This window comes from Brachycentrus maculatus, unplaced genomic scaffold (assembly GCF_059751285.1).
Source record: "Brachycentrus maculatus isolate JH-2025_06_01 unplaced genomic scaffold, ASM5975128v1 h1tg000005l, whole genome shotgun sequence".
Classification (NCBI taxonomy): domain Eukaryota; kingdom Metazoa; phylum Arthropoda; class Insecta; order Trichoptera; family Brachycentridae; genus Brachycentrus; species Brachycentrus maculatus.
The window spans coordinates 1,261,914-1,289,063 of record NW_028280760.1 but is presented as its reverse complement, the minus strand read 5'-3'; the positions used below and the strand labels follow the sequence as shown (position 1 = coordinate 1,289,063).

The window sequence follows — 27,150 nt, the reverse complement described above, 5'->3', positions numbered from 1 at the left end:
ATTCTAATTAAAAAATTAACTCACTAAATCATATTGCCTCTAAATATAAAATATAACACAAAATTTATGTGTTTTCTCCTGTTGATGAGAACATAAGTAGTTCTCGAAACTAGTTGTAGATTAGTTAGATTGATAAATTCAAAAATGGTCTTAAACAAGTGTTTTATTATTATATTTAAATCGTAGTGTTATTCCACAAAGTCAATCCTAAATCCATAAATTATATATTGTCTTACCTCTGTGCAGTGGGGAAGAATCGATGATCTTAGATTTATTATCAGTATTGTCTTGTGATACCACCTCACCAAACTCTATATCTCCGAGGTGCAATATGGCCGCCAGCATTCTGTACACTGTCTCCACCTCCTCTTTATGGAAGCCAATCAACTGAAAATAAATTATACAACTTTTTTAGTACATAAACACTCTTTATATAAAAATTTTGTAAATAAATTAACTGGTTATAAGCTAAAATAAAAAAATCTGATGTTTTTAAGCGTTTTTCAAGTTAGTGAATATAATCCAGGATTCGGACCTCACATACAAATGGAAAGAGTCTCTGCTTAATAAAAGCTTTACTCATCCCACCATAGATGTCTCTAGTGAACTCAAGCATACTGTGTTACGAGTTTGATTAATATATCTAAAGTTTCAAGAATTTGAGTAGTGTGGTTGTCAATCATGGGTAGAACTGGTGTATGTTACACGTGTGTAAAGTGATAATTTAAACCAGCCTATGATGGTCATAAGCCTTGTAATTGCCCAGGTGCCCATATTCTTCTTCAACTATGTTGAGATGTCAAAAATAATGTAAAAAATAACTCCTAATTGGAGATAATCCAGATTTGTGAACAAATATTTGGACAAACTCAAAATGTTGTCTACATTTATAGGTTGTATACAGAAATTGGCACGTATTACCTTGAAGGACTCATTGATCTGATTCCACTTGTCGATGTTGGCCGGAGTGTGGACGGGAGAGAGGGACCTCAGATATCTGTGCTTACTTCTCAAACTGCCGTCCAGGAAGAAGTTGGAAGCTCTTCCGCAGCTTTCCAAGCCGTCGTACAAGTAATAAAATATGTGGAAATTACTTTCCGCACTGAAAACAAACACAATTTCAATAAATAAAGTAATCATCAATATAATAGACGACTTTATCAACCCTCTCCTACATTATGAAGTCTTAAAAAAAGCATAGTTAAAGGGCTGAAAAATCATTTAAAAAAAATATTTTTCCCATAAAAATTTGTTTACAATAAATTACTTTAAAACTTGCTTGCAAAACCCGTTACATTTGCAAATGGTGTAATGAAGGACCATTGCGCCCAGAGTGTTTTTAAGGCTTATATTCACGCATATAAAATATGTTTATTTCTAATAATTAAAGAAAACACTTCGTTTTTTACCACTTGAGTTTAATTATAGACTACATGTTTCAGAAGCTAAACTTCCATCATTCAGGTCTGTATAATAACTAAAATATAAAATATAAAATTGTTCTATAAATAAGGATAGGGGGAAAGTAAGGGGAAGGGGTTAGTCAAGGAACGGAGTTTGAAAACAAAGGAAAAATTGAAAGCAATGGCGAAGAATTTTGAAACAATATAATATTATTTATTTCTAATTTAACATATTTCAAAAGGGTATTTTTTACGCCTGCGGACTGCTGGCAATGGGATTTTATAATTATCGACATAAAGTTAAGACCTTAACAAAGAGATTGGATATAATATTCATTTAATTCTTTTTTTCTGCTTTTGAAATGAGGCTGACGCAGAAGGTAAAAATATCCTTCCCGTCCTTAAGCATCAACCGACCAAAAGGGTAGAAATATCTTTCCGTCAGAAGTGTGTTAATGTCATTTGTTCTGTTAAACGTAAAATTATTCATATTTATTGAGCTTTTTTGTAAAATTGGAATAATGAAATATGTAATATTTTTCCAATACATGTAATTTATTAACATTATCATCAAAATATTCAGCCTTTAAATGTAATTTATTATCATTTATTAATAGATCTGACGAATCCGGTATTTCTGCCAATATATACGATTTTGGTGTTCAAAGGATTAACCGATAGTGCTTTGCTGTCAATTGTGCCGTCTTTTAAATTTTCACAGAAGCAATTATACTAATTTGCAACAAAAAAAAAAATTTTAGCCACAGCAAAGAGCGTGAAATAATATTGCGAGTATCTCACTTGGCTTGGTGCACGACCCTGGATTGTTCTAGCAGGTAAACGGAGATTCTGGCTCCGGTGACCTTCCCGGCCCTGGTCATGGACAGGTCCAGGTACTTGCCGAACCGGGAGCTGTTGGCGTTGATGCCCGTCCGGGCGTTGCCAAACGCCTCCATTATCGGGTTCACCCGCAGAATTCTCTCCTCCAGATTCCTGTTTGGGGCCTGAAATGCAGAAACTAACTCATAATACAACACGGTAAGTAAATAATGTAATCCATCTTCATAATGTAGTGTGGTTAGTGTGTTTTGATCCCGTGCCGGAGGTCCTGGGGTTGTCAATCATGGGTAGAATAATGTCACACGTGTTTAAAGTGATCACTTAACAAATTGTTTGTGGGAAATGCTTATAAGCATCTTTTACATACTGTTGGTAGAGAGTGAGAAACGCTTATAAGTGTTCTAATTGATTACTATTGGTAAAGCGCAAGAGACACCAAAAAACATTGTACAGATGGGAATTGGATTTGTGGTTACTTATGAAAAAATCGCCCAACAACAATGTATTAACCAGCCTATGGCAGGTCATAAGCCCTGTAAATACTCAGACTTCCATATTCTTCTTCATCTACTTTGAGTTATCAAAATGTTAAAAAATATACCTATATAATTGGCTAGGTACATATTTAAAAAATCTGAAAAAGATGTTAAAACTGATTTTAAATGCGGTGGTGGGATAAATTTAAAAAGTGAAACTTTGTTTTAAGATTGGTGATGGTGGAACATCAATCTTAACTTCTTGAGTAGTAAAGTATTTATAAAAAGGTTTGTACCCTGCAGATTTTTTTAAACATTTTATTAATATTTCACTTTCAACACATTTAACCTTTCCGGTCCGGAGGAAAAAAAAAATAATCCGTAGGTTCCGAAGGGGGTACTGGCAATACCCCAAGTAAAATGCTATAAATACAGTGTTTTTACAAATTCTACTTATGCCAAAATGTTTATCATACTATTGTTATTCTATTTTATCCATAATAATTTGATTTTTCTGCAATAAACATAATAATTTTCGAAAAAACATAGTTGCGAAGAAGTTCTCTGCGGTAATTGCATCCAATTCCAACCGAAGTTCAATCATCACTGGAGAGCTTCGGCCGGATGTTGGCCGGAACGATGCGTGCGGGGGGGGGGTGAGGAGAGAGAGTGAAGCATACTACACAGCGTGCTTATAATTTGTCGTTATATTATGGGAAGAAAACAAAGAATGTTTACAAAATTCAGACATTAAAAAACAATATAAAAAATCACGTTGAATGAACAGTTTGGACAGTAAAACTTTTTTACCTCGTGTTTATGTATCAAACATATAAATTCGTCACAAACAACACACTTTATTTTGTTTTTTTGTCAGATTTGCGGGGGCAGAAATTACAGCGACCTCGTTGTGTAGGTGGATTGAAAGCTGAAGTACATGGTTTATCTAAGGGGAATTCTTCCCCCATTTCATCTGCAAATAAGCTAAATGCCTTTTGATGGAGCTTATCATTTGATTTTAATCTGCTTCGTTTTCTTGCGTTATCTGTCACGAGCTCCATGGCCAATTGTTGAATAAATTTTCTTCTCTTACTTCTATCATTTTGTTTCCATTCTGGATTTTTTTTAAGCCAAAGAAAATAAGAATTCAATGCCGCCATATCAAGGATTTCAAAAAAAATTCTAAGTGGCCATCTCCTTGTAGACCGGGCGCATGAATATTCTCTCGTCATTTTATCTCCCAAATCAACTCCACCTTTAGTTTTGTTGTAATGCAAAATTATTTCCGATTTTTTCTTATATCCAACGTCGACGCTTTTGTTATAAAACTCTGTCGTTAGAAGATTTACAGCAGTTTTAATTTTAGGAACATACGATACCAGGGTCATATTATTCGAAAACCCAAACAGTGAGGAAAATAACTCTCGTGAAGGAGATTTCTGAAATGCTACAGGTATTTCTCTTTTGTTGCTTCTCATTGTCCCCGTGAGAGAAAGTCCTTCCGCCATCAATGATTGTGCTAAGGCCACAGATGTGAAAAAATTGTCGACTGTAATTCCTCGTCCACTGCCAAAATACGGTGTGGCCATCTCCATCACAACTCTATGACCTTGATTCACCTCCCGTACATTGTTAATTTTGCCCGTGTAAATCTGTGCATTACAAATATATCCACTATCGGCTTCTGCCGCCACCCATATTTTTATTCCATACCTCCCTGGCTTACTTTTTATATACACCTTAAATGGGAAATTTCCCCTAAAGACAGCTAGGCGCTCATCTATTGATAAGTGGGATCCAGGTGAATAATTTATCGTGCAATTTTCCACAAACTGTTCAAAAAATAATTTTATTGCCTCATGTTTATGGCCAGACAGAGCCATCCTTTCATTTCTCGTAGCTTTGTTATCAAACCGAATTTCGCTATAAATAAACTGGAACCGGTCACGAGGCATTGCCGCTGCATAAAAGAACTGTTTAAATACTCTGTTGGTTTTCCAAAGCTCACTAATGTGTTGTTTTCTACCTCTATTTTTGCCAGATGCTGATAAAAATCCCATAAAAGCTTGTATTTCGCTTTCTGTTATTGCGTTTCCCGTAATACCTCGTTCTTCACAATATTTGTTGGTACAACGTATTATCTCAGTCATCATGGTAGGAGTAATAAAAGAAAATGACATTTCTTTCATACTCTTTGCAGCTGCTAGTGGTCCAGCTATACCAGATGTTGATCTTATTATGTTGTGGGAATGGGTTTTTGAAGAAGGTGGAGGAATATCTGTCCATCTGTAGCCTGATTTGGAAGTGAACAAATTTTCTTCTTCATTTCTACTGTTGTCTTCTATATCTACGGACTCCACGCTGAAAGTTCTTCGATTATATAGTTATCTGTGTCGGAAACATCATCTTTATTTTCCAACCCTAAATCGCTTTCATCATCACTTAAAGATACATCAGTGTCCGTATCGTTCAGAAGTTGCTCAATCATATCATCTGTCAATTGTTTTCCACTCATTGTTAGGGTAAAGTTTATAAATATTAAAATTATGACAATTTAATTACAGTGTAAAAAGGCAGATTTTTATAAAATAAATGTAAAAATGCGATGCACCAAAAAATGTTAGTAGATAATTTGAATAATTTATAATTTTTCTTAGCAACGAGAAAAAACACTCTGTATTTGCCAAATAACGTTTGGGTATTGGGAACACAACACACACACGTGCAAACTTGGCGATGTACCACCGATAATTAAACTGTGGAGCGCTAGTAAAGAAATTGATACCCCCTTCGGAACGGGACAGTTAAAAAAAAATTGATTACCAACATTTTAAACATATAGCACGCGCATAATTAATGAATATTGTTAATTAAAAATACTCACTACGTCCCAAACGTGAGGCCATACGCTATCTGACCTGGTAGTTTATGGCCCCACGGTTGGGGCGGTACGCACGGAGATGTTAGGGGGACAAATGCAAAATGCAGACCTTGGCAAGAAACACGAGTTGCTTGAGCAGCAGGTTGGCGCTCTCCGTCTTGCCGGCGCCGCTCTCTCCGGAGATGACTATGGCCTGGTGCCTCCTCTGGTGGAGCAGCGCCTGGTGGGCCGCGTCCGCTGCCGCGAATATGTGCGGAGGGTTGTCCGAGCGGCAGGCGCAACTATATCTCAGCTGTTCCTATAAAGTAATTAAATAACACGTCACATCAGAAACAAGTTTTATATTTTAAATATACTTATTAATTTTTTTTTAAAATTATGAAGTACTTAGTAATCTTCTTCTTCTTCTTCAAAGCCTCATCCGCACCCGATGGTGCATAGAGCACTGTATCATATAAGGGCAGTATTATCTTGATCATTAACACATGAAGGAAAGGTGTTCAGCCCTCCGCTTCAAGCACCAGTACAGGGTAATATTGAATAAATATTACAGGGAAAAATCACTTTGTATAGTGAAAAATAAATATTTATTTGACCCCCTTCCTGGGATTCGAACCTGGGACCTCCAGTACGGTAGCCGAGCGTGCTGACCAGTACACTACAGAGACGTTCAAAAGCGGTCAATGAAGAGATTGGTACATAATATTATTATAAAAACATGAAATGATTCCTTCTTTTCTGACTTTAAAATGAGGCCGGCGCAGAAGGTAAAAATACACTTCACATCCGCAATCATCAATCGACTGAACTGGTAGAAATACCTTTCCCGTCCTAAGTGCGTTAAGATCTTTTTAAAATTTTGTAGTGCTAAGTAATAGACATCACACAAACTTTGTTTCAAGTAAAATGTTGTGGGTAAAACAGAAAACTAATCTAGTGTGGTTTTAGTGGTCAAATACAACCACAGATGGCAGTACAAGTACCATTTTGGAAATAAATGTCACAGGGCTTTTAAGCAAGACTGTTCATGTATGCCCATACTCCTCTTGAGGAAAGTTTTACTTGGACTACCATGTTAGGCCATATTTTCGGGCAGGTTAAATTATCAACTTATTGAATATAATAAAAATATGTATTATTTATTGATTCGGCATTAACTTTGTGGAATGACATGATTATTTTATTAAAATTAAACACTTGAATATACCACTTTAATGAGTTTTATTTATATTTACGACTAGTTTCGAAAAGGACAGATGTTTTCATCTTCTGGTACAATTAAAACTAACTATATTTATTAACCTATATATACACCTAAATATATTTTTGTTCGTTAGTTTTAATGTGTACCAGAAGATGAAAACATCTGTCGTTTTCGAAACTAGTCGTAAATATAAATAAAACTCATTAAAGTGGTATATTCAAGAGTTTAATTTTAATAAAATAATAATATGTATTATAAGACTTCTTAACGGCCTCCTCTCCGTAGGGATAGGCAGAGAGAATAGAATGCCATACCACTGGCAAAGCACCCAAAATTGAGTGATACTTTTGAAATACTTGATCATGCCAAGTTTTCTTCAGCCTTTCTCCGCACTAACACTTACTTCTGGACCGTATATGCCCAATTCCAAGAAGGGGTTGACTGCGATCAGTATATCCCCGATATAGGTGTAGATCTGGTTACAGTTGTACCGCGTCAGCAGTTGCTCCACTATGGAGTCTTCTGAGAGCACATCCAGGGCTGCCAGGTCATCCATGTACATCTTCTCGGGGCGGGACTTCCGGTCTGCCTTTAGCTTCCCCTGCTTGGTGGTGGCTTCGGCCGTGCGGCAACACCTCCCCTCCGTACGCTGCCTCGATATCTCATGTTGAAGCTCTTTTCGGACCTGCGACAGTTGAAATACTTTTTAATATTTCAATAACTTAGTGCAGTGGTCGGAAAACTTGTAAGTCAAATTTCTTAAATTTAAAACTGTAAAGGAAGGTATACAGTTTGTTTACTTAACACATTGTTTGTGGAAAACGCTTCAAAGCGTCTTTATAATACTTTCAGTAGAGAGCGGGAGATGCTTATAAGTATATTTTGTATGTTAAAAGCATTTAACATTGTGGTATGGCAATATAACACTCTCCTTATCATTCATCGTTAACTTTGTGTAATAGAACTTTAAAGTGGTATTACACAAAGTGAACGATGAATGATAAGATGCTTATAGTGTTATATGTATTTGCTTACTTTTGGTATAGAGCAATATGCACATTGTACAGATCGGTGTTGGGTTTGCTTTTACTTGTGATTAGTATACAACCCTAATTAGTATAATAATTAGGGGTTGATGAAAAAACTGCCAATGAATTTATTAATGTGTTAATAAACTACAGATAAAGTTTGTCTCAATTGAACTATAGAAATAGTATAAAATTGAAATATAATTGTAAATAATAAAAAACATAAAACGTGACGCGTTTCGTCTTCTTAGGACTTTATCAAATACGTGTTTGTGTGTTTGAGTGTTTGATAATGTCCTAAGAAGACGAAACGCGTCACGTATTAACATATAAATAAATAAATGTAGAATTCAATCCAACAAACCTTGTTTTATTTTGGATATATTACCCAACAATTCAATATGGAATTCTACCAACTGTCTGCAATTACAATAAATATTTATGTTACCTTAGTGGCGTAGTGTTGCACGGCCACCAGCAGCGGGTGGTGGCGGAGCTCCTTGACGAAGGGCCTCTGGTCCAGGTCCTTGACAAGGCACTCCCCGATGAAGTCGGGCAGCAGCGGCGAGTGCAGCTCGGGGCGCGCCAGCCCGGGGGGCGGGTTGCGCGGGATCTGGAAGAGCGCGCGCATGGGGTGCAGCTCGCTCAGGGGCGGGTCCCCCTCCGCCAGCTCGATAGCCGTGATGCCCGTGGACCACACGTCGCAGCGGGCGTCGTACGAGTGGTCCAGCTGCTGCTCGCACGCAATCACCTGGACAACAATAAAAAAAATATTTTTTACTATTTAAAAAAAAAGAGAATTATTTGTTTTATTTATTTATTTATTGATTTGGCATTTAATTTTTAGAACTCCATTTTAATGTATGTATTAATTTATGTATTAGCAGGTACATAAATGTAAAAGAGGAGAAGAATGTTTGCAAAGACAGAGAAGTATAGTGCTCTATTTTCTCTGCCTACCCCAGCGGAGCAGCGGTGTGAACATAATCATAAAAATATTTTATAACATATTCACAGGTATAAAGTAATTATAAAATATAATGGCCATTATTATCTAAGAATGTTCGCCATCTTTCGGGCAGCTTTTCAATCGCTTTTTTGAAAAAGGTAAATGGCTTTGTTGCAACAAATGAATTTTCTATAGTTTTTTTTATTTCACACCGTTTATTTTTTTCATGCATTTATATTCATATATAAATGCATGAAAAAATAAACGGTGTGAGAAAAAAAATTTTTAAATTCATATTCATATATGAGTTGTCAATATAAATAACTCTTAAAATATTGCATTAAAAATTGTCTTTTTTTTTCATCAGATCAATGATCTTCAATGTCCTTATAATGCTACCGATAGTGTAGGACAGCCATCTCAACCTGCGGCTCGCGGGACGCATGCGGCCCGCCAAGCTTTTTTGTGCGGCCCCAACACATTTATTATCAGGAACATGATTTACAAAATCTGGCATTCTATAAATATAGAATCGTATATCTTGAGATTTATTTCGACTTTGACGTACAGACATGGAAACCCGAAGAGGATGGACGTTGTCGTGTCAACATCAGATCTGGTATAAGAGTGTTGCTACTGCACACGCTAGATTTATTCCCAAAAAACAAACATTTGACAGACAAATATGCGCGCTATTATTATTCTGTTTTGGTCATATTTTTATAAATCTCAAATGGTTTTCCAAAAAAACGGGGATGGTGGGTTTCATGATATTTTTTGTCATACCAGCATAGTGTTGCGGCCCACGTAGCTTTACAAATATATATATGCGGCCCGAAGAAAAAAAAGGTTGAGTATCATTGGTGTAGGATATCAAGCGAATCTACTGAGCAATGTCATAAATTATTAATTATTGTGACAATGACTATAAACAGAACTGAAGACATGCTAAATGCATCATTAAAACAGCATTAACGTCATTAAAACATGCATTGCATGTCTCACTGCGAGGAATTCAATGTTTTTTCAAGGAATAATTTTGTTGGTAGACTAAGCAATAATATTTAAAATATTTTCCCACAGTTTTATAACTGAACTATTGCTGAGAACATTAAGAAAAATTAGCAACGATTGATTTTGCCTTCTGAGAACATTAAAAAATGTTTTATACATTTGAAAATGCTTACAGAAGACAAATAAATGATATTAAGGGTCACATTGAGTTAAAAGAAATCCTACATTGAAACTAACTAACAAACCATCACGCCACTTTACGCAAGGGTAGGCAGAGAGAATAGAAAGCCACACCACTTTATCTTTGCAAACATTCTTCGCCTCTTCTACATTCATCCATCTCCTCATACATGGCTGCCATTATTTCAACTTTGACTTGACGCAAGTATTTGACATGATGATGCCAAGTTTACTCGGTTTTCCTCTGCTCCTTTTTCCAACTACATTCGCTTCATAAATTTGTTTTACCGTTCTTTCCTCATTCATTCATTCCACTGTCCAAACCATCTCAACACACCTTTCTTAATTTTATTGATAATGATTACGTCAGCTTTGCATTCTTTCCTTACTGCACCATTTGAACATCTATCAAACATTGTTTTGCCGCAGATTCGTCTGAGAGATGGCATTTTAATTGCATTCACTATACTTTCATCCTTCTTTTGAAAACTGAATTGAATGTATATTAAAATAGCTTTCTGAATTATTTCACATACTAGGGAACGCCTAGAAATATCACTTTAAAATTTATTAAACCGTGAAACAGAGTTGCCTCACTAATCGCACAAGAATGGTTTCAAGTCTAAAGACATGTTATTTTAGGTAAAAAAAATTGTAACCTCAGGTGCCATCCAGTATGGAGTTCCGACTGAAGTGTTCCGCCGTGCCATCGTCGCTGCCAGATGCGAAGACACGCCGAAGTCCACCAGCTTGATGCCAGCACTCTCGGTCAGCAGGATGTTGTGGCCCTTGACGTCCCGGTGCATGCAGTGATTGCTGTGCAGGTATATGAGGGCCTCGACTGTTTCCCTCAGAATGTAGGCTATCTGCTCATCGGATAACCTATCACCACGATTTCGAAGACCTTGGACGAGGTCGGTGACAGACCCCCCAGTACACAACTGCAAACCAAAGTAAATACCTCTATAACATATCGCTCACTCCTTTCAAGAACGTCATATATCAAAAATCGTCAATTTTCAGTTGTGCATGTTTTCGAAACGCCCAGAAAATGTACATTATCCCAGCAAAAGCGGCATATTTTAAACTTAATATTTACCCGCTGCAGGGCAGAAAGTGTTGTTTTTGCATTTTGAAGAAAAGGTATTGTTTAATTATTTTTTTTTAAATATACTAAATATTTTTCAAATGGAGAAAAAACCTTCAGGTTTTACTTAAAAAGATCTGTTGCACAGTAAAAAGTTCATTAAGTGGCTTGATATTTATTTTTAATACATTGTATTATATTTTTAAACATTAAAAACGTTCTCCTGAAAAACCAAGTTTTTATATTTATGACGTTCTTGTAATGAGTGAGCGATATATTAACTCATCATTTTTTGGGATATTTAATAATATCATTATTATTTTGAAGCGTTAATTTTTAAGAAATTAAAATAATATTGATGGGTTAATCAAAAAAAATATTGCGAGAAACGGCTGTCCTTCGTTTATTTCAGTTAACCCAGAGTTTTACTGCAATAATATGCTGTTTAAAAATGTTAAAAAATGTATATATTTTCCAGTTTGTAACTGAAAAACGACCTATATTTGTTAAAAAAAATTACTAAGTATCTTATTATAAAGTAATTATAATGTCAACTAATGTATCTACAATCGGAAATTGTTGTCTAAAATTTATACGGACTCGTTATATTGGAGTCGTGTTATATTCAGGACAACATGGTACACATGGTGTTTAAAGGATTTAAAATAAACAGGACAAAATGGTGTTTAAAGGTTTTAAAATAAACAGGACAACATGGTGTTTAAAGGTTTTAAAATAAACAGGACAACATGGTGTTTAAAGGTTTTAAAATAAACAGGACAACATGGTGTTTAAAGTTTTTAAATTAAACAGGACAACATGGTGTTTAAAGGTTTTATAAATAAACAGGACAACATGGTGTTTAAAAGTTTTAAAATAAACAGGACAACATGGTGTTTAAAGGTTTTAAAATAATATTGTAGTACCTCCATGACAAACCAAAGCTGGTCATCTTCAGCGGTGGGTCCTCTCTTCAGGAACAGGCCATAGAACGTTGGAAGATTTGGATGATGGGAGAGATCACGAAACACTAAAAATTCTTCTTCAATTTCTTCTATATTCTCTGTTATACTTTCTAAAATCTACAAAAGAAAAAATAAATATTGAATAAATATTTTAGTAATTTGGTAAAATTTCATCGTTATTTCATGAATCTAAACCGAGGTGTAGTTATATAATAAAATAACAACTTTGTAATTTTTTGCACATGATTTTTTTTATTTTTGATATATACAGTACTATTGTACCATTTACATAATAAGAATAAAAGAACACATCAATTGCGACACATCAATTCATCAAGTTGTTTAAAACTACTTACATTTTATAAATGTTTTATAAAGAATAAAAATTAAAAATTAAAAAATATATGCTAAAAAATAAAATATTATATTAAAAGTAAACAATAACATAAATAAACTAAATTTTCAATCAAAACGTGACATTCTCTGGGCCAGGAATAAATTTGTAAATGCCAATTTACATTTATGAAGCGATATATTGTTTAAAGCAACCGATTTATTTGACAAGCAACCGGGTTTCATCGTAACCGACATCATCAGAATGGTGTGAGGCTATACAGAATTCTATGTTATGTTGGTGTTGCATACTATAGTCGCAGAAAATGGTTGAGAAATAGCCTGACTAACTGCCTAACCTCACACCACTTCCCATTCTATACACACCATTCTATTTTTGCCATGGTGTTACGTTTTCCCAAAAGGGTAGATTATAAACTCTGTCTACTCATGTATAAATCAATACATAATGATGGTTCATAGACGTCTCACACTTCGATCAGCTACAACGTGGGTCGGCAAAATGTGGCTTCGGAGCCGCATGCAGCTCTTTGACCTTTTCAATGCGGCTCCGGCACAAATATATGCGGTAAGTCTCTAAGATCCTATGTATTCATGCGAACAATATTTTCGAAGCATGGACCTTATTAAAAGAAAAATTAGAAATTGTCTAATTAAAAGAACCTGTATTTTATTTATTGTTTCGGCATTAACTTTGTGGTACGACATGTTACAATGATTAAAGAAAACACTTTTTTTAATAATAATTTATTAAATAATATATTGTTTCAAAATTCTTCGCCATTGCTTTCCATTTTTCCTTTGTTTTCAAATTCCGTCCCTTGACTAACCCCTTCCCCTTACTTTCCCCTCTCCTTATTTATAGAACAATTTTATATTTAATATTTTAGTTATTATACAGACCTGAATGATGGAAGTTTAACTTCTGAAACATGTAGTCTATAATAAAACTCAAGTGGTAAAAAACGAAGTGTTTTCTTTAAAAGAACCTGTAAACAAGCTAAAAATAATGACATACAAACATGACTTGATCAAACTTTCAAAGAAGATGCAAGGGCATTATTCACAAAGAGTAGTTTTCTAATGGATACCTTACTCTCAAAACAATTTCTATCAATGAATAAAATCCTTATTAAGTGTGAAATCGAGTTTTATCGGGTGTACCCATAATTTAATAAAAGTCTTAAATTATAATGAAGGTGTGCTAGAATTGCAAACAGATTTGACTCTCAAGATTTTTTTTAATCATTGTTGATGTGCATATTTAGCTTCAGACCACTGGACTACAACTGCTTTGGGTAAAGTGATCTTACCAGCTCGCAACCACAGCACTAAACTTGGCGAGCGTGCTTTTGCTGTTGCGGGCTGATGGCGTGGAATAGTACTCTTCCAACAGTAGTAAGAAACAGTGAGTGAGACGATCCTTAGAAAACAACTAAAAACGCATTTGTTTGCTAAATCATTTACACAATCTAAACTAAACAACTAACCATCATGCGGCTTCCCACAGGGGTAGGCAGAGAGAATAGAACGCCACACCACTCTGTCCTTGCAAACATTCTTCACCTCTTCCACGTTCATGCATCTCCTCATACATACCCGCCGATTGTTTCGACTCCTAACCTGACCATTTTCAAGTATTTGACATACTTGATTGTGCCAAATTTTTCTCGGTCTTCTTCTGCTCCTTTTTCTCTCTCTTACACAATCTCCTTTTCTAATTATACCTTAAGGTAGTATTTAACAAAAAGGCGCTATATAAATTATCCATAATTATTGTTGTTATTATAAACCAACCTTTATGGCAACCCGTTTCTTATTTTTCTTATCCCGAGCAGAGTAGACTTCTCCATAAGTCCCTTCTCCGATGAGACTCTCAAGCGAAAATCTATCCAAGGGATCAGCCACTCTATCCAGTTCCACATGCTGAGATAATCCATGGTAAGCCATTTTAAAGCCTCCTAAGCCGCTACAACTTCATCTGGAATTGAAAAAAAAACATTTAATGATATCACACACATTATTTTTTTTTTTTTTTTTTTTGACATCTCATCAAAGATGAAGAAGAATATGGAAGTCTGGGCATTTACGGGGCTTACGACCGTCATAGGCTGGTTTAAGTGATCACTTTACACACGTGTAACATTCACCAATTCTACCCATTATTGTGTGTGATTATAATCCAGGATTCGGATCTCACATACTTATATAAGAGTTTCTGCTTAATAAAAAGCTTCTTTACATCTCACCAATAGATGTCTCTAGTGAAGTTTTAGTGATTCATGAACAAGGTTTCTAAATTGGTTCATATATATATAGAACTTCTAAGAATTTGAGTAGTGTGGTTGTCAATAATGGGTAGAATTGGTGAATGTTACACGTGTGTAAAGTGATCACTTAAACCAGCCTATGACGGTCGTAAGCCCCGTAAATGCCCAGACTTCCATATTCTTCTTCATCTTTGATGAGATGTCAAAAAATAATATGAAAATAACTCCTGTAATTGGAGATAATCCAGATTTTGTGAACAAGTATTTGGACACACTCAAAATGTTGTAAATATCACACACAGTTGAACACTTCTATTTATCAAGAATCCATCACAGTTGAACATTTTTATTTATTCAAAACATTTTGAGTGCGTCCAAGTACTTGTTCACAAATCTGGGTTTTCTCCACTTATTACTTTTATTTATGTATTTATTGAAGCTCTTATACACACTCCTATACAATGTATTTAAGGGCAAACTCGCAATAATAAAACTCAGTAAGTATTAGGTAGAAATGTAAGTATACACATAGATATAAGAATAAACAAGTAAATTCACTACCTGAGTAAAATCAAGAATTAAAATCATACACCTAAGTAACTTCACTGCTAACTTAGAATCATTCAAATGTATAAACTCATGCCTCTAGCGAGATAGCGAGTGTTTTTGCCTAGAATTTTCACTCATGAATTACATGAAATTATAGTAACTTTAAACATAAAGAGTAAATCCACTCACAAGTAGGCATAGGCTATGAAACTTATAAAGTTGAAGCCTGAGTAGGGACATGATAAACGGTGTTGCATAAGCCGTAGCTAGATTTCAGAGTCACTTGGACGTTAGGTAATTCAAAAAAAAATAGATAAGACTCAGTTACTTTTGGCAACGCATAGAGCCGGTCGTCGGGTCACGCCCTACTTTTTTTTACAATACATATTGCATTATTTTTTAAAATAAATATTGAAAATATTTTTATATATTTTTTAAACTCCTTACCCTTCCATAACTGTTTTCTTTTCAAAACCGTATATTTATTTCGAAGAAAAACTTATTTTTTCAATAAAAAATTGGTGTTTTAAAAAAACAAACAATTACGTCAAATGTAACCTGGATTTAAAGAAAATTAAGTGTCAATTTAACGAATAATACCAATAAACTAACTTAATTACAAAAGACAAAGCAAAATTATTATTAAATGCCATAAGTGGCATAAAACAAAAGATTCGATATAAAAATGCGGTCATTATTAGAAAAAATTGTTTATAAGAAAAGTTTATAAGAAAAATAGTACATAAAGGTAAAGTGCGTCATTACTGAAAAGTTATTTTTAGAAAAATACAAATACAGAGTTTTAAAACTAGCTCAATAACATATTTAATAAAGTCGTTAACAAGATTATTTACGTGTCCCATTTGTAATGGTACAATTCAAATGATCTGTGAAGCCATATAGGTACGTAAATGACATACTTATAAACACAGTACACAGTTTTTAAAAAAATCTAAGTAGATTCATGGTCACACGTGATATTAACAATGAAGTATTTTATTTTAAACAATGGTCTGTTGTTTTCAAAATATACTCAATTTTCTGTTTGTTGCAAAATCTTATCTGTTTGCAAACTAAGAAGTTTTGTTTTTTGACAGCTTTTGTCTTTAAAGATCCCGCGTCATTAATGACAACTTGACGATTTTAATAAACTTAACAAAAAAACTATTTGGTATGTAGGTACCTGATTAAATTTCAGCCATTTTAAAAACTAATAAAACACGATGCCTACGAATGAATACATAAGTATATCAATGTTTTTAAACATACTTATTAAAGAATATTATATAATATGTTTCAAAACTTATGTATGTGTTCATGTATGTATATAGTAAATGCAGAAAAAAGAATAGAATTCTTTAGAAAATATAATCAAATCACACGAGAGTGGTACTTATCAACAATACTAGAGGAAAAAGAAAGACGAGACTTCCGATTAAAAATCCAAAAATTATGTGTTACATAGGCTATGAAGAGATTCTACAAAATTTGAACGGAAATCTCTGAATAAAAAAAAACATCAGAATATATACGAATAAAATAAAATAAAGGAACGTTACATTAAATAAATAAGGATAATACCTTTAATTTCTATTATTTCAAAACGTATTTGCGTTTATTTAAGAATTTAAATGCAACTTTTAAATTATAATAAGACACAATGGACAATGGCAACCGCAATTATTACCAAACATGTAATTTGTGTTATACATACGTTTTAAAATTCAATGTGGCGTCGTTAGTTCTATTATTTTTCATTCAACAGATAAGGTTTTTGGGCTGTATTTTTATAGGCCATTATTACATACATTTATGTAAGATACACATAGACATAGTTATTTTATCATAATATTTTCCATTCACACATATTTATGTATTCAAATACATGATATAACTCCAGACTTCCATTTCCCCAAAAAATCCTCTTGTTGAGGCATCTGTAATATAGTTCTGTAACATTAATATTCTTTGTTTTGAATATTGAAAGCATTAACTTTGTGGATCATATTGATATATTAGTTCGAGAAATAAAAATACTTTGTGTTTTGATCCACTCACAATTTTATTAACCAAATAGTTTCGGCAACAGGGTTTCAGGGTTTAATTTATGACTAGTTGGTTAATAAAAATGTGAGTGGATCAAAACACAAAGTATTTTCATTTCTCGAAATAATATATTAATATTCTTCTTCTTTATTTGACTTGTTCGCATCCATGATTGATGGGGTGTTAATTTGATCATGAACTATATAAAAGCAGGACATCAGACAAATATTACAGTGAACAAATTACTTGTATTATGTTTGTACTTATTGTTTGTACGATCAAGCTAGTATCTTTTATAAGGCATTAGATTCCCGCCGCCCAGTACGTCCACTACTAAGAATTCGTCGGCAGATCCCGTCTGAACTTCGGAAGGCGGGCCTGAATTGAGGGGATCCAAAAGAACCGGCAGCCGGTAGAAGAGCTTGAAGGCAGTTTGTGGATTTCATATGCCCCCCATATGGAGCAGATAAAGATTAATGTATGTACTTTGTGTGACTACACCGAACCTATAATATTGACATATCATCCGTAGGGTGTATAATCCAGTATCTGATAATAAATAATAATAATAATATTTTACTAACGTCTTTCCATTTACTTTTTACGCAAATTTCACTTTCCTAAAATAATTAAAATTTATATTTTTTAAAACTATGATTATCTAATGCTATACTATATATCCGTTTTGTCCGCCTCCGTAGTGTAGTCAGCACGCTCGGCTACCGTTCTGGAGGTCCCGGGTTCGATTCCCAGGGGGGGTCCAATAAATATAAGTGATTTTTTCACTGTAATATTCATTCAATATTACCCTGGACTGGCACCTGAAGTGGAGGGCTGATCACCTTTCCTTCATGTGTAAACGATCAAGATAACACTGCGTTTATATGACGCAGTGCCCTATGCACCATTGGGGTGCGGACAAGGGTTTTATTTTATTATTATTATACTATTTAAATTTTATCGGCAGACTGCGAAACGCATAATATATGTATGTATTGTAATAAATATTGTCTATGGAATGCAATTATTGATGTTCAAGAGAGTTTGCGTGTATTGATTTATTAACTATAAATTATCTGTTATTATAATAATTAATATCTATGGATGCAACATTAATTTTCCGGAACACTATTAAAAATAATGAAAATGTACCGTAAACCGTTATGTTATGTCGTAGAAATTCGCATTTTTATAGCCATAGAAAAACTCGCATTAAGATGCAAAATAGAAAATATGGATGACGGGTTATTGATGGAACATTTTTAAAATATAGTTTTTAACGCATCCGTTGACTGCACTCAATTAATGGCGTACCGAAAAAATAATAACATACTAATAAAATACAAGATATCGTAAGATATAGGCTTCCATGTTAGGAATCCGACGTCACTGCGATCTGTTATGACTATTCTTATTCTCTTATACTTTAAATATTTTTGCCTAGAATTTTCATTAACGAATTGCATGAAATTTAGTAACTTTAAACATAAAGAGTAAATCCACGCACAAGTAGGTTTATGTTATAAAACTTATAAAGTTGAAGCATATGTTAAGTATTGCATAAGCCGTAACTAGATTTCAGAGTCACTTGGACGTTAGGTGACAAAAAAACAATTTTAAAATTTATTTTACCTGTTTATTGTTTAATATTTTGCCATGTATTAATTTTGGTTATTTAAAAAAAAATATATTTTGTAACTTTATTATTTGTGTTCCAGTGTTGTTAACCATAATCCCATGTCCCAAAATGAGAAATGGAAATTACTCATCGGGAGTATTATATATATGACTTTTGTATGTAATATGTTTTGAAAAATAAATAAATAAATAAATAAAATATCCAGATAAAGAAAAATGTAAATGTTTGTTCAAAATCTTAAATCTCCTAAAATTATTCATCCATTCTTTTGAGATTTTAACGTAACGTGTCATTTGAATAAGCGCGTATTTGTCTTAAACATATTTTTTTCTACCGCAATGACGTATATGTTAAACGTAATGGCAACACAACAATACTAAACATTGCTCGTGGCGGACAGCATGCTTCTTACAGCTGCTGGCACCAAACATTTTCATCGTTTCATATGTTTTATATATCTTTATTGTTTCCTTTCTATTGTGAATGAAACGTATTATTTAAGTGGTGTTTCTATTTTCTTACGATTCCATTTAATGAGACTGAACCATGAAAATGGCAGTTACAAAAATTGTATCGCAAAAAACCAGTAGCGTAGGTCCTAATACCCTGCATCCAGTGGCGTGCACAAAGTTTTTAATAAGGGTAGACAGTAGGATTGGGTAAGGATAAACTGGTCGTGTTTCCATATGGAACACAAGTAATCCAGGGTAGGAACTGTTTTTCTGCCTATATATAATAGAATGCAGGTTCTGCCCGTATCCCATCCTTGTATAATTATTTTATCAATCAATATATTGGGTAGAAAAAATATTGAGAAAAAGTAGGAAAAAAATCGCATAGTGTTTAAAGAAATCATTCAACAACAGAGCAAAAGTATTGTAAATAACCAGACTTCAATATGATTATCTCAGTAATATCTTCATCTGTGTGAAGATATCAACAACAGCAAAAAATCCTCGGATTTTGACCATTTTCTCTATTTAGTAAAGAATGGTCCATAACACGTCAGAGTTAATAATATGAATAACATATAATGAATAACATGCATATCTATTACAGACCAGTGTTTCTCAACTAGTTTATCGGATCCCATTTAGCATGGATTACGAGTATGTACTTTAATTAGATATCAAGCGAAGTTTCTAGCATTTTATTTCCATTATTTAACATTGTGTTTTTTTCCCTCTATTTTTTAGGAAAATAGACGAGGGTCGACGAGGTGTGGGCAGAAGGCAGATCTCCTGGCTCCGGAATATACGAGATTGGATGGGGATCAGGACCGTCGAGACGCTGTTTAAAGCTGCCCAAGACAAGGACAATTACTCTCAAGTGATAGTCGACGTCAGGGGACCTGACATGACACGAACAGAAGAAGTGTTTTTTTTCTTCACAATTTTAGTATTTATTTCCTGTTATTTTCTCTTTAATTATTCATTATTGTTTTAATAATATTATGTTTTGTAAACAAAACATGGCCATTCAGATAAGAAAATTTAGACCAAGAATAAATAATCATGTTTGTACTATAATTACACCTATCCACTAAACAGCTAAGCAAATATAACGAAATAAATTAGAAGCCTAAGGCGTGTTTTTTGTGTATGAAGTTGATGGTAGTGAAATGCACAAAAATGTGCATCCCACAGCAACACAAGGTTTCTGAATTGCACAAATATGTGTACCCCGTAGTCAATGTGTTAACCCAAACATTTATTTGTATAATATTATTATGTGTGTGTATTATTATGTGTTTATTTTCATTGTAAGGTGATAAATGTCATCTATTGTCTAAAATTTACCATAATTTACTTTAAGGACTTCTAACATATTCTCATTTACAATATTTTTTACATCTCATCTAAGCAACGCAGCTATTAATTTAGTGGTTTGGTTTTCTTTCTTTTAAATTCGAACCAAACAAGCGACTTCGCAAACGAAATTTACTGAATAATTGTTACATCATTTTTTATGCTATTATTCAATATATGTTCATCTCCGCTTGCGACATACTTTCTTTCAAATATTACTCGCCTCATCCTAAGTGCACGTCCCACAGATTAAAAATCCCTGCTACAAGTAGGTACTTTAATAATAATACATCGTGAATCGCCAGCTACAACATATTTAAAAAATAATCTATTCCGGATAGCCATTTGAAAATAATCGCATATCTTTCGAATTGTTACAATGGAAATATAATCAGTTATTTAGAGAAAATAACCGTGTTACATTAATAATCGCTACACAGTGATTTTGATAATAATATAACATTAAACTTAAATTTCTACAATAGAAAATAGTTAAGTTACGTAAAAGCTATAAGAAAATTTAATTTTAACACGCATTTACGTATGTTTGAAAATTATAGTGATTTTACATACGGAAACGTTGTGTATTTTGATAGGTAATTAGGTACATTTATATGTAAAACCTTAAGGATATAATAATACGTTATTATTTTATTTAAACATATATGAAATAATTTTGTTTTAACTATGAATCTTTAAAAATATATATTTAAATATAATAAGTACAATTCGGTGGGTAGGTACTATAAAATAACAAAATCAACGAATTTGTGAATGAAACAGCAAAAAAATGTAATTTTTATCTACTTAATATCTAAACATAAACGTTTTAGGAACTTTTGTTTTATCCTCTATACTCAAATATGCAAAAAATACAGTTAAAAATTACAAGTACCTACTTATCAGTTATAAGTCAGGATATTTCATGTTATAATTTTTAGATACCATTTTTTCCATTTGCCTATTTTTATTATATTTTGATTTTGGTATAAAACGAGACAGAATTGATATATTTATTGAATCAAAGTCATCCTTATGGTATATCTTTCACTATTAAAACTTTTAATTTATTTGTATTTACAATGGTGTATTTGTATTTACAACGTTGCCCTGATTCATATTGTAGCAATAAAAGTCGGTAATGTTAAAAGTCACGTATTTCGAATATTCTTTCAACGCAAACCGAATATAAATACATAAAAAGTATTAAAAGTTATCTAGATTAAGTGATTAGCGCGTATCGTCATGATTAGATAAGCATCGCCGGCATTTTTGGGAATTCGGAACAAATAAATAAAGAACGAACAGTGAAACAGGTTTAATATTTTTCTGGTCAATAAAATGCGTAATTAAAGGTGTCGGAAGACTGTAAATATTAGGTTGTACGCATACCCATTGTGTGTAAGTAAGTACTGAAAGGTATCATTACGAAGAAAACTTTTGATGAACTCGTTATATCGGATGTAATGTGGAGTAACGTGTATATCAGTTAGCCGTATAGTTACAACATGATATTACGTGTTATGCTAATTCAATACTTATCCTAATCCATTCACTTACGTATTTGGGCTAGTTGTAGTACCTAGTGTAGGGCTGTCATCAACCAAAAATTAATATCCCGAGCCCTACCGGGACATTTGCAGCCATTTGATAAGACCATTTTAATAAGTTGAGGAATTAACAATTACATTTTAATTTGTCTACTTATCCAACTTGGCTTGGATTAGAAAGATAGTTTCTGGTGGGATGACATTATTTGTATCAAGATATGTTTTATGATTTCATGGCATTTATACGCCATTTTGTTATTTTATACAAATATTTTTCGCTCCAGACATTGATAAACCCTTTTTTTCTTTCATGTTTGTGTATATAAATTAGAAGAAATTAATACATTTTCCCTTATGATTTTAGATTTATGTTTATTTACTGCAACATTAATGCTTATTATTTATTTTATAAATGGCAAATGAATCATTCCATTTATTGCCAGACGACATTCGTTTTCTTGGGAACTGTCACAGAAATATGAATTTATTCTGTATCCGGTCAAACATTTCAACGACATTGCTCGTAAAAATCAATAAGACATAGGACGCAAAGAACCAGGCAATCACCATAGATCTTCCTCAAAAGACATGTAGAGGAAGACAAAAAAAATTATGGATGTTACAGAAAGATAACACGATTCAAAGGTATGACTTAGATGACATTGTCCTACGGACCTACAACTCGAGGATGAGGAGAGGTGGCCCCAACAGTCTACAAAGACGATAAGTTGGGATGAAGCCAGGAAGAAGAAGTAGAAGATGACTTATATGTATGATATTTGGTAATAACAGAAATGGTTAAGAAAAAGCTAGCAAAGGGACTGTCTCCCTAAGATGGACGATGAAACAAGAGTCTTTTATAAACGTACACGTTGTGCCAGACTTAGAAATCACAACTCGAAGCGTCGGATAAGAGGACGAAAAAGAAGAAGTTACTTAATACATTGTTATCGGGCGGTTTTTTCATCAACCCGACCCTTATAAGTATACTAATTAGGGCCGCAAACCCAATGCCGATCTGTACATTTTTTTGGCGTCGCGCGCTCTAAAAAGTAAGCAAATAAAAAGCTTATAAGCGTCTCCCGCTCTCTACAAACAGTTTTTAAACGACGCTTTTAAGCGTTTCCCGCAAACACCATGTTAAAAACTTAAAAAAAATCAATAAATAGTGAGAATTAATTAGGTAATTAATCCACCGGGACAAAGCGCCACAAACGGCGAAATGTCCCGGTCCAGGCGTGGCAACCCTGGATCCAGCGCTAATAGCGTTATCTTTTATCTGTTACAGTTAAGAGAAAATGGGAAATTTTTATTCGAATACGTTTTTGAACAATGAACCTGATTTAAATATCAAAAGAGGAGTTTATACCAGACTAAGTTGCAAGCTGTAACCTGCCTAATGACCGGATCCGATATAGTAACCTATTGTTGAATTGTTCTTTCATCCGGTAAGTGCCTAATATTCGAACGGAGAAGTACCTACTCGTATTATATAAACAAAAGGGAAATTATTGCCTTATAACTACAAATCTGTCAAAACGGAAAATACCACATTTTTATATGTAAAGCTACCATACTGGTACATTTTCACATGTCGCTCACTCCTTCCAAGAACGGCATAAATAAAAAAAACTTGATTTCTCAGGAGAATGTTTTTAAAGTTTAAAAATATAATACAATGTATTAAAAATAAATATCAAGTCACTTATTGACCTTTTTACCGTGCAACAGATCTTTTTAGGAAAAACCTGAAGGTTTTTTCTCCAATTGAAAAATATTTAGTATATTTAAAAAAATAATTAAACAATACCTTTTCTTCAAAATGCAAAAACAACACTTTCTGCCCTGTAGCGGGTAAATATTACATATGTTAAAAATATGCCGCTTTTGCTGGGATATAGTACATTTTCTGGGCATTTCGAAAACATGCACAACGGAAAATTGACGATTTTTGATTTCTGACGTTCTTGAAAGGAGTGAGCGATGTGATCAGTAATCCTATTACAAACGATAAATCTATGTAGTATGTCTTCTTCACTTCAAACCCTCATCCGTACTCGATGGTAAATAGGGCACTGCATCATATAAACGTAGTGTTATTTTGATCGTTAACACACGATGGAAAAGTGATCAGCCCCCCGCTTCAGGTATTCCAGGGTAATATTGAATAAATATTAGAGTGAAAAAAGCATTAATAATTATTTGACCCCCCCTGGGAATAGAACCAAGGACTTTAAAGTCCGGTACTTAAGTAAGGTAGCCGACCGGGCTGACCAACACTACGGAAGCAGACAAGTAGACTACTAGATAAGTAAAATATTGATAAATTAACTTAAAAATTAAAATAACGTACTCGTATCAACGTATTTTCTTCCTGTAGATAGTGATTTTTTAAATTGATGACAATATTGATTCATTCAAAAGTTATCGTGTCTATTTATGGTTTGCAGGAGCAGGTAATCGACATTTGTCCGATGAGTAGTCCGTTGTATGAATATGATTTTTTTGGAAAAAATCATATTTATTGGTGATTCCACTGTTCCATATAAAAATATACTGTTTTACGTACTTTCAATTTAGTCTCTCATTTAACATCTGTTTTAAAACGTCAATTTTTTTTACTCTATCTTGTTTTCCAGGTTTTAAAATTTCAAAACTAACCACCCACATACAGTCTTCAATTATGTGAGAATTTTTGTTTTTGTTTTCCATATAAATTAATGATAAATCATATTTTGATCTATCATGTACCCGAAAACTATTTATACCTACCATATATGTTTTCCAAATCAATAAATCAATGTGTTTTATAATACTGCATAACCATATAATAGTAATAAATCAATCACATAAACAATATTCACATATGATGTTATATGAACCGTTCGTTTTTAATTAAGGTGCAAATTTTAATTAATTTATTGCATCATGATTTCCAGTCATCATAAATGATTATATATTGTATGTATTTGGTAATACGAGATATTTTTTCATTTGCCTCAGATAAGAACTAACTAACTAACTAACCATCACGCTGCTTCCCCGCAGGGGTAGGCAGAGAGAATCGAACGCCACACCACTCTGTCTTTGCAAACATTCTTCGCCTCTCCTACATTCATGCATCTCCTCATACAAACCCGACGATTAATACGACTCCTTACCCGGCCGCTTTCAAGTATTTGACGTACATGATTGTGCCAAGATTCAATTCTTTCTTATATATATATATATATATATATATTTAAATATATATATATATATATATATATATATATATATATATATATATATATATATATATATATATATATATATATATATATGTATAAAGTTGGTTCAACTTTCAATATATTAAAAAAAATATTATAAAATATCCATTTCGGTTCAAGGTGTCCAATTTGGTTTGCAAAACGTATAATTTGATTCACAACATTTTGAGTGTGTCCAAATACTTGTTCACAAAATCTGGAGATAATCCAGATTTTATGAACAAGTATTTGGACACATTCAAAATGTTGTAAATAAATTATCTGATCAAATTATAAGCTTAAATAATAAAACTGAAAATCATATTTTATGGCGTTTCTCATGTGTGTGATTATAATCCAGGATTCGGACCTCACATACTAAAAAAACAGTTTCTGCTAAATAAAAAGCTTCCTTTTCATCTCTCCAATAGTTGTCTCTAGTGAAGTTCTAGTGATTCAAGAATAATATTTCAAAATTGGTTCATATATATAGAACATCCAAGAATTTGAGTAGTGTGGTTGTCAATAATGGGTAGAATCGGTTAATGTTACACGTGTGCAAAGTGATCACTTAAACCAGCCTATGATGGTCGTCAGCCCCGTAAATGCCCAGACTTCCATATTATTCTTCATCTTTGATGAGATGTCAAAAAAATAGTATAATTTGAAGTGAACAAATTGTAGTATGCGTATTATAACGCATGGTATATTGTTTTTTTTGTTACATATATTTAAATCCGTTCACCCCTCCTACATATGTACATTAGTAAATCGCTGACCCATCACGGTGCAGGCGTTTAGCGCCCGTTGTAGTGAGGCATGGAAGCCTTTTCACGGGCTGGGTCCGAAATGGAAACACAAACTCGGACAAGAGGCGGAATAATTAAATTCAATTACGACACAACACAATGCGTTGACACAAAATAAAGCCATCCTTCAATCGGGCATTAGGTACGCTTTCTGAATAATTCGGCCAGTCGGCAAAACAGGAAATGTCAATTTTGCGACGTACTAACATACATATTACATTACGTTTTTGATATCTCAACATAGATGAAAAATAATCTGGAAGTCCGGGTATTTACAGGCCATATAAACTGTCATATGTCTGTTAAGTGATCACATTACTCAAAAAATTAAGTTGTATGGTTATCAATCATGGGCGGAATGTTTAATGTTACATATATCGCTCACTCCTTTCAACAACGTCATATTTCAAAAAAACTTGATTTTTCAGGAGATCGTTTTTAAAGTCTAAAAATATAGTAAAATATATTAAGAATTTATATCAAGCCACTTATTGAACTTTTTTACTGTGCAACAGATCTTTTTAGGTAAAACCTGAATGTATTTTCTCTATTTGAATTTTTTAGTATGGTTACAAAAATAATTAAACAATACATTTTCTTAAAATGCAAAAACACCACTTTCTCCCCTGTAGTGGGTAAATATTAGGTTTTAAAATATGTCGCTTTTGCTGGGATTAATTACGTAAATTACGTTGATAATAGTATTAAGATTTATTTTTAAACCACGTTTAAGGAATTTTTAATTACGGTCAAAAAGGACAATTTCTCGGGCTACATTTAATTCGGTAGTCTCGATTTGTATAGACAATAAATTAATGATATTGAAAAGAGAATTAATGTACGTATATTT

General features: G+C 33.3%; 1 protein-coding gene across 1 annotated transcript in view; it reads right to left on the bottom strand.

The window, feature by feature from the left end:
• The window catches only part of LOC148313793 (myosin-IIIb-like), a 76,307-nt gene that overhangs the window by 14,117 nt on the left and 35,040 nt on the right, over window positions 1-27,150 (bottom strand). The window contains exons 2-10 of the mRNA XM_088256608.1: window positions 14,179-14,362; window positions 11,989-12,144; window positions 10,635-10,916; window positions 8,281-8,583; window positions 7,208-7,489; window positions 5,710-5,898; window positions 2,205-2,407; window positions 922-1,102; window positions 237-387 (exon numbers count right to left, since the gene is read on the bottom strand). Of these exons, the coding sequence (XP_088112734.1) occupies window positions 237-387; window positions 922-1,102; window positions 2,205-2,407; window positions 5,710-5,898; window positions 7,208-7,489; window positions 8,281-8,583; window positions 10,635-10,916; window positions 11,989-12,144; window positions 14,179-14,331 (1,900 nt within the window). The 5' untranslated portion in view covers window positions 14,332-14,362. The remainder of the gene's footprint in view (window positions 1-236; window positions 388-921; window positions 1,103-2,204; window positions 2,408-5,709; window positions 5,899-7,207; window positions 7,490-8,280; window positions 8,584-10,634; window positions 10,917-11,988; window positions 12,145-14,178; window positions 14,363-27,150) is intronic.